Source organism: Phaethon aethereus (assembly GCF_964289735.1).
Source record: "Phaethon aethereus genome assembly, chromosome: 7".
In the NCBI taxonomy this organism is placed as follows: Eukaryota; Metazoa; Chordata; class Aves; order Phaethontiformes; family Phaethontidae; genus Phaethon; species Phaethon aethereus.
The window spans coordinates 5,265,957-5,274,157 of NC_138583.1; the positions used below are offsets into that span (position 1 = coordinate 5,265,957).

At 49.3% G+C, this 8,201-nt stretch overlaps 1 protein-coding gene across 1 annotated transcript; it reads left to right on the forward strand.

The window, feature by feature from the left end:
• Positions 1-878: 878 nt before the first annotated feature.
• On the forward strand, positions 879-7,110 carry AIFM2 (AIF family member 2; the record flags this gene model as incomplete). Its single annotated transcript, XM_082002068.1, has 8 exons — positions 879-1,307; positions 2,215-2,330; positions 3,739-3,858; positions 4,278-4,370; positions 4,663-4,771; positions 4,953-5,105; positions 5,895-6,095; positions 6,956-7,110. The coding sequence occupies exons 1-8, from the start codon at positions 1,133-1,135 to the stop codon at positions 7,108-7,110; spliced, it is 1,122 nt and encodes a 373-aa protein (XP_081858194.1). The 5' UTR covers positions 879-1,132.
• Between the last annotated feature and the right edge of the window lie 1,091 nt (positions 7,111-8,201).

The window sequence follows — 8,201 nt, forward strand, 5'->3', positions numbered from 1 at the left end:
CACAGCAGCTATATTTATCCTCACGGCTGGCAGCTATATTTATCTGGAATGCCACAGGAGCCGAAAGTCTTTGGGGTAATTTCCGTGCTGCGGAAGAAGGCGATCAGGATGTCCTTTTTACTGTCAACCTTCTCTGCTCCCTGCTCCCCTTCTCCGGGGGCCTTCACTACCTTTCCAGCCTTTCCCTGCTCCTCCTTACATCCCACTATCTCCCCTCAGTGATGCTGAGCTCATCGTCCCTCCATCCCTCTCCGGGCTCCTTTGCCCGCTGCCCTCGGAGTGGATACCTCTTCACGTCTCTCTCCAAGGGAGCCGTTTCCCTCGGTGAAGGGACTGGGCCATCCTCTGGCTGCCTTATTCCCCCAGCCTGCAGTCTCGGCCAGTTTTGTGGGCTTCCCAGCGACCCCTCCAAGCCACAGCCGCTGAGGGCTGCGAAACGTGGACTCCCCAGGAAGGGCAGGAGCAGGGCACCCCACCGCTGCCAGCCCCCAGCTGCCCCCCAAAAGGGGGCATTGAACCAACATGCACTTAACCCAGCATTCACAGCTGACTAAGGACAAGCCAGGGTGGACAGACAAAGCCTGATGTTCATGAACTTTCCAAAACAAAACCAAACAAAACCAAACCAAACCTTCTCCTTTTTTGTTTGTTGTTTTTTTTTTTTAAAAAGATGAGCTCATGACTTTTTAATGCTGGGGTTTGGCAGGGCTGACCGCGCATCCTCAGCATTAGCAGAGCCTCTTGTTTGGCACAGCATCCTTACCCGCTGCCAGGTTGCAGCTGCGGTCCTCGAGCTGGCTGGCTCAGCCGAGGCAGCTTCCCCGGTCTCTGAGTGTTTGCCCATCGCCCTTGGGGTTCGTAAGATCCTTACGGTCCCCTTCTCACGTGGAGGATGTACGTGGGGAGACCTAAGGAAGGCGAAAGCTGAAATATTCTGTACTCGGGACTCTGCTGCTCGTCCGGGCAGACGCTGCGCCCCGGCAGAAGCACTGCCCTTGCCTGGCCGAGCCGAGGTCCGCAGGCTGGGCTCAGTCCTTGACAGACCCAGCCCCCCGCTCTGGGCTGGCCCGGGCTGGGCCCGCCTTCCCGGGCGCGGCGCGGAGTCAGGGCGCGGCTGGGGCAGCGCCGCACGATGGGATCCCGCGTGTCCGTGGACGACTCCGTACGGGTGGTGGTGGTCGGAGGTGGCTTCGGAGGCACGGCGGCCGCCAGCCTGCTCAAGTCCTGGGCCATCCCCTTCGTGCTGGTGGACGCGAGAGACGCTTTTCATCACAACGTGGCTGCCCTCCGTGCCGCCGTGGAGAGCGGTAAGAGCTCAACTGATTTCCGCTGCTTTTCCCCTGCGTGGGTCCCGGTGGGTGAGCTCTTATCCCCACCGGTGACTGCAGGAGCTTGGAGGCACTCGGAGAGTAACAAGGAACGGGGTACTGAAAGTGCCTCCTCTGCCCTGCTGGTGGTGAAAGACTTGACGTTTTCTGTCTGAAAACAAGTATTTGGCTCTGGGAGGACCCACAGACCGTCTGTGTTAAGCTAATTGCACGTCTGCTGGGAAAACTGAGCAAAAACTACTCGGACAGGTTTTTCTTTTGTTTTATTTGAAGAGCTTAGAAGGTGACTAAGCTAAAACTGGCAGCAGCTGGAAGGGATGAGTGAATGTCTTTCTGTATCTGGTACGTGAAATGTCGAGCAGCTCAGCAGCTCAGCCCTGGCTGATAAAATTCTGTCGGTGAGCTGCTCAGGCTTGTCTGGGATCTCACTTGGGAGGCTGGGCTAACCCCATTACTCCAGTCGCTGGGGACTTAGAGGGAATATCTCATGTTCAAGGCTGGGAACAAGCATCAAAAGGATGTCAGAAGCTTGATCTGAGAGGTGGATAACATGAGAAAAAGCCTCTGACATCCTGCCTGAAATGCCCTGGACCACAGTGAGGCACTTACCGGCAAACCAGTAGAGGAGATTCTGTACAGTGAGCAGAGACAAAGCAATCTAGCCAAGGGTGTCACCTGGCCTCTGAGGAGCTGATCTTGTCACCATATCTGAGGCAAAGGTGCTAAAGCTCATTGCCGGGCAGAGGTAACGCACAGCAGGGGCCCAGCCTGTGGTCCCAGGTGCATACAATGTTTTTGTCTGAGCAAGGACGGCATGAGGGGAGAAGAGGGGCTGGTTAACCTCCACAGAGGGAGATCACTTCCCTGTTGTCTCCTCTTCCCACAGGATTTGCCAAGAAGACTTTCATCTCCTACTCCGTCACCTTTGGGGACAGCTTCCGACAAGGCAAGGTTGTTGGCATAGACCCTGGGAGGCAACAAGTCTTGCTCAGTGACGGCGAGGTGGGTGGTGCAGTAACTTGTGATGAATAAATTGGCTGCCTTATGTGATCACCTGCTGATGCGGCGAGTCAGCCTTCAGCAGGGCATGTTGTGAACCCCTCCTTCTCGGGGTTTTTCTTCAGCTATATCTTGGCTGTGAGAATGCAGTACTCCAAATCTAGGCTATGTTGGCTTTGACCGGTGATGTCTGGTTGGAAAAGTGACTTGGAATTTGGGTTTCAGACTGCTGTCCTTGCTTAGAGTCCTCTGGAGGGAAAGAGCGAGATGAGCAGGACCACAGGGCACCTACAGAAAATGTGCCTCTGAGCAGGAAAAGGAGTGTAACCCTCATTTGCCAGGGGAGGGGATGTGCGTGCGCGGGACTGAATCACGCTCTGGGAAAAACAAACTGGACCTTTGCCCTCAAGCTGGAAATGCAGTTCAGTTGTGGCAAACACCCCCATATCTCCTACAGTGCAGGTCAGCTGAGCGCGTGAACCCTGACCTATCCAAATCCCCCGGAGCTGCTGTTCTGATGTAACCCTCAGTTTGGCTGAAATGCCTGACCCCAAACAAGCCACAACCCAAGCCCTCTGGGAAGGCACTGATTGCTTTCCTCTAGGTTTCTGCCACGTGGGCAGATACACAAATGCTCGTGCTTAAGACTGGCCCTGTAACACTAGGAGGGAGAGAAGAATGAAACCAATGACCTACGTCTATGGAGGCCTGCCCCAGTGAGAAGCAGGCCCCCAGCCATCTCCTCTAAAACCAAGAGGCAATGTGGGGAAATACTCTAGCATTTAATCCACCTGAAGAGCTTGGCAAGAAAGACCACCTTTCCCCGCACACACTGAATGGCTCCATCCCTTCTAGCCAAGCTAAGTGGCCTAGAGCTGTTTTGGGCTGTGGGTGTGCAGTAAATACCACACCCCATCTAGTGCTAAGATGAGCTTTTATTCCCAGAGCTGGATTTAGAGCTCAACAATTAACCCTGGAGCTCAAATCCTTATCTAACTGCAGGAAGAAACGAGGACAGCAGCTCTGATGACTCTTTTCAGCCAGAGCATCTCATCTTTGTTCAGAAGAGGAGGAAGGAGAGAAGTTAGTCCCTGGAGCCAGCTGTGATGGTAGCTTTAGTGTCTGGCATAAATATCGGGTTATTTTCTATAAACTTGTGGTAATTTGTTCAAAGCTCTCAGCTCACCTGAAGGATGGTGCTTCTCTCAGACCCTGAGGAAGGCAGTTACTCGGTGTCACCTGGACCAGGTCTCTTCCTCAAGTCACTTTCTGACAAGTGGCAAGTACTTTCCTAGTTATCAGCAGGGCTGGAGGAGAGGGAATGAATGAATAGCACCTAGGAGGCAACAACTATGTTCTAGGCTCCGTTTTTAAGAGGTCTAACACCCTATTCCACTTTCTGCCCTCCCAGGAGCTCCACTACTCCCATCTCATTCTTGCAACAGGCAGTGATGGGCCATTCCCTGGGAAGTTCAACAAAGTCATTGACATGGAGAGTGCCATCCAGACCTATGAAGAAATGGTTAAAGAGGTGAGGAATCTAGTTATTTCCTAAGGAAGCGTTGCCTGCCTTTGTTCAGCTTCCCTGTCCCAGACATCACTATGGGTACCTGGAGCCATCTGTGCCACGGTCTCTTGTTGACCGTGATGCCTGCAGGGACGTGGACAAGGACACGGGACAAGGAGCACGTGCTAGCTTGTCTAGCATTCTGCGTGCCCACGAGGAAGACCAGCTGTCTGCACAAGGGGAAACCTGAAATGCTCAACAGTGTTACAGTGTACACAGGAAGAGTGCATGGGGTTCTCATTTTTTTGTTTCCTCTTAATGAACTAGGTGGTTTATTGCTGTTGGGCCAGTGCTGTATCCATCTGTTCACAGAGTGGCTGAAGGCGTCCAACTTCCTGCACATAACAGTTCTCTTGTAACATGAGTTTCCTCTTTACTTCAAGATTCAGAAATCGCAGCGCATCCTGGTAGTAGGAGGTGGTGCTGCTGGAGTCGAGATGGCTGCAGAGATCAAAACAGAGTACCCAGCCAAAGAGGTAGTAGCACATTAGTTACAATTAACTTCATCGTTGATTCCGAGACTTCCTGCTGGAAGTATCTGAGATCACTGCAAATCTGGAGTTTCCCTACAACGGCAGCCTTCTCCCCCACTGCCTCCCCTTCTGAGAGTGCCCTATAGCCTGTCACCAGCAATTATTTGCCCTAGATGCCTTTCGCATTAAGGGCCTTAAGTGGGGCGGAAGGAAGCTAGCTATAGCTGCCTCCGCCCAGCACACAGCAAGTCCTGTCCCATTCCTGTGTCCCCGTTTGCTGTTTTGTCCCCAACAGGTCACCCTCATTCACTCAAAAATTGCACTAGCTGATGCAGAGCTGCTAGATAGCGTCCGTCAGGAGGTGAAAGAGATTCTCCTCAGAAAAGGAGTGCACCTCTTATTAAGTACGTACTTAACGATGCCTCTGAAGCTCTATATTAGCCAACGCATCTCCTTCTGGTGTCCTCTTTCTGACTTTATTAAGCATGGTTCCCTTGAATTCCTGTTTCTCTAGAGAGCCATCTGGGCTAGCTGAAAACTACAGTCTAGTAAAGGTTTGTAACCCAGGGCGCTCTGTCACAACAGGTGAAAGGGTCAGCAATGTGGAAAACCTCACACCAAACCGGTTCCAGAAGGACATGGTAGTAAGGACAGAAAAGGGCACTGAGGTGGTTGCTGACATGGTGGTCCTGTGCACGGGGATAAAGATTAATTCTTCAGCATATGCTGCTGCATTTGGTAAGTGAAAAACCACTGGGTGGGGAGAAGCAACGCAATTCTTCAATGTCTTGCACTTTAGTACTGTGAGAGTAGGAATCAACCTTTTACAACCTGCAGTGGTTATTCCACGATACAGCAAGTGCTCTAACATCACATTAAAATACGTGAAACGTGACCTTCAGAAACTTACAGACCATAGATCAAGTGGCCAACAGTCTTCTCCAGCTCTTTCTGCTAGTACCTCCATCCAGGAACCTTAGTGTCCTAGTTCAGCGTGAGGCAGATGACACCTAGAAGTTGATGGTGACATCTAGAAGTTGATGGTAGCTCCTGCTGTCAAGGCCAGGATTTCATCCTAGATACAAGCTTGCCGAGTTCCGAGCAAAAACAGGCTCAGCACATTCATCGCTCTTGCTGAACTACCAATGTCACAGGGCATTCAGCTGATCAGTTATTCAGTAATACAGCTTCAGTTAGAGTCCTCTTGCACCCCAATTTCAGTTATGGCACTACAACTATGGAGCAGTACGGCCATCGTACAGTCTCAGGCTGCATACGCTAGCTCGTAAAGTTTCTTGATGTTTCTGCTGAAATATCAAAGGATGATTCATTGCAGGAGACTGCATTAATTATTAACTACAGGAAGGCAAGAAGCATCTCTTCCCTGACATGTAGAAAAGAGGGTGAAAAACCAACTCCTCACTTTGTGTCCGTGATGTGTTTGGTAACATCATCAGCATTTTGGGGCCTCAGGCCCCAAGCAGCAACACAAAGCTCCTTCTGAAAACTTACTGTTTGGCAAAACAGGGCACAAAATGGCAAGTAACGGTGCTTTGAAAGTTAACAAGCACCTCCAGCTGGAAGGCTATGAGAACATCTATGCCATCGGGGACTGTGCAGACCTGAAAGAACCGAAGATGGCCTACCACGCTGGGCTCCATGCCAACGTCGTGGTGACAAATATCATCAACAGCCTGACACATAAGCCTCTTAAAACCTACAAACCAGGTAAGGTAATCTCCCACCACCTGGCCTTCGCTGTTGGGCTGCTTTTCTGCAGAGAACAGCTGTTTAGCACGTACACATCCAAATTTGCATGGGACATGGATTAGAGGTGAAGGAACACACAAATGGGGTTGACTGCATAGCTTATAGCTCCAGCTTCATCTTAGTTCTTGCCAAAGACACTGTAGAAGTTAATTATCTGTGTCAGCCTCCAGACATAGCATGTCCTTCCTTCACTAATGCCTTCCTGATAAATCTACTGGTGGGTGTCTGCTATTCATCAAACTTGTTACCTTTTCTTTAAGTTGCTTACTGTCCAGTTGAATCCTAGGAACAAGGACATGACTTGACTCTCTCCCCCCTTCTCTACTTAAACTATACAATGGCCACAAACTGATCTAATCTCAAAAATCTAGCGAGGTGATGGGCCTTATTAATAAGCAACTGATGTAAATACTTACCATAACTGTGTTGAAAGCTGTCTATGTGGCTGGAGGATAGCTGGACAGCAGTTTGGTTTTTAAAGGCTGTCCAGTCTATTTACATTTCTTTCTACTTACATTTTGTTGTCTACCTCTTGGACTCCGTCTTGGGAGAAGAGAATCTTTCTACAGTGCACACACACAGCCAGCCCAATCCTTTGGCAATCCCATTAACAAAGCAGAGCAAATGGTAGAGAGTTGTGAGTAGTTCTCCTTGGGCCTGCTTCTTTCCTTATCACGCAGCACAGGGGTCCTGTGCTTACCAGTATGTGCGGGTATGAGGGAGGGCTGAGAAGGGAGGGTTTGGAAAAAGTGCAACATCCAGGCTTTGATACTTAGCTTTGAAACTGCTTAACTTAAACCTCTACATCTTCTTTCTAGGGTCACTAACATTCCTGCTTTCGATGGGCAGGAATGATGGCGTGGGCCAGGTGAACGGTTACTATGTGGGACATCTCTTGGTGACCATTGCTAAGAGCCGGGACCTGTTTGTCTCCAAGAGCTGGAAGACAATGGGACAGACAATGCCCTCTTAAGAAGGGATCAGTAACAAACCAGCAAGGAATACAGCAACTGTAAGAGGGTGAGGGTGCGCTTTTATTGCTTGGACAAAACCGATACTGTCTCCTGCAGCACCTGCTAAAGCCACCCATCAGTATGTTGCATTAAAGAGGTGGCCTGCCTTGCTGTAAAGGAGAAGGAGGCACTTTCCAAATGAAGTGCACAGGAGTTCTCATGATAAAAAACAAGGAAGGAATATTTCTTTTTCTTCCCTGTTGAGGTAGCTCCGAGCAAGAAACTTGGTTTACCTTGATTTGTAACAATAAACACTGTGGTTTTCAAAGTCTCTGTGGTTTGTTTGTTATGTGGTTTTGCCCTGGCTTTCTCTATTCTTGCTCTTCTAAAAAACTACCTGCCTCTTACGGATCTGAAATCTACTTTCCAGTGTGCAAGAAGAATGGCTCACAGCACTGCCTGGGGAAAGCCTGCCTAAAGCCTTGAAGAAGCTAGGGTAGTCCTGGAACTCAACAGAATATAATGCAGCTTTGTGTCAACATCTCCACAGCAGCCTTAATTACATCTCTTAGCACTATACTTCAGCCAGAAGAGCTGAGGGGCTGGTTAGTTGTGTGCCAAGTAGGATACAGCAAGTACTTAATTACAGATGCTGCTGCTTCCCCCCCACCCCCTGCTTTTTTTTTTTTTTTAAGGTGAGAAATGCCCAGAGCAAAGTAGGATTTATAATAAAAACCACACTTGACACATCTTTTTCTTTTTTTCTTATAAAACAAAGAAAGTCACCATGAAATATTCTCAGTAATTACAGAGATTATTGTGAGTTAAAAGCAAAACACGCTCCTCATGCATCACTTCTAAAATCCTTTTCCCCTCGCTTGGGGCTCGGGGCAGAAGTTTACCACCTACCCTCAAGGGAGGGGAAAAAGGAGCAGAATATTTTTAAGAGCTTTCTTTAAAGAGTGTGTGTGTGTGTGCGCGTGTGTGAAAAATTTATCACTACAAATCTAAAATGAGGTTACTCTTTTAAAAACTTCTAAACTAAAATAGCAAGGGACACTAAAACTCCTGAAAAGTAGACGGTAACTCAATTGCTTAAGGTGATATAAAT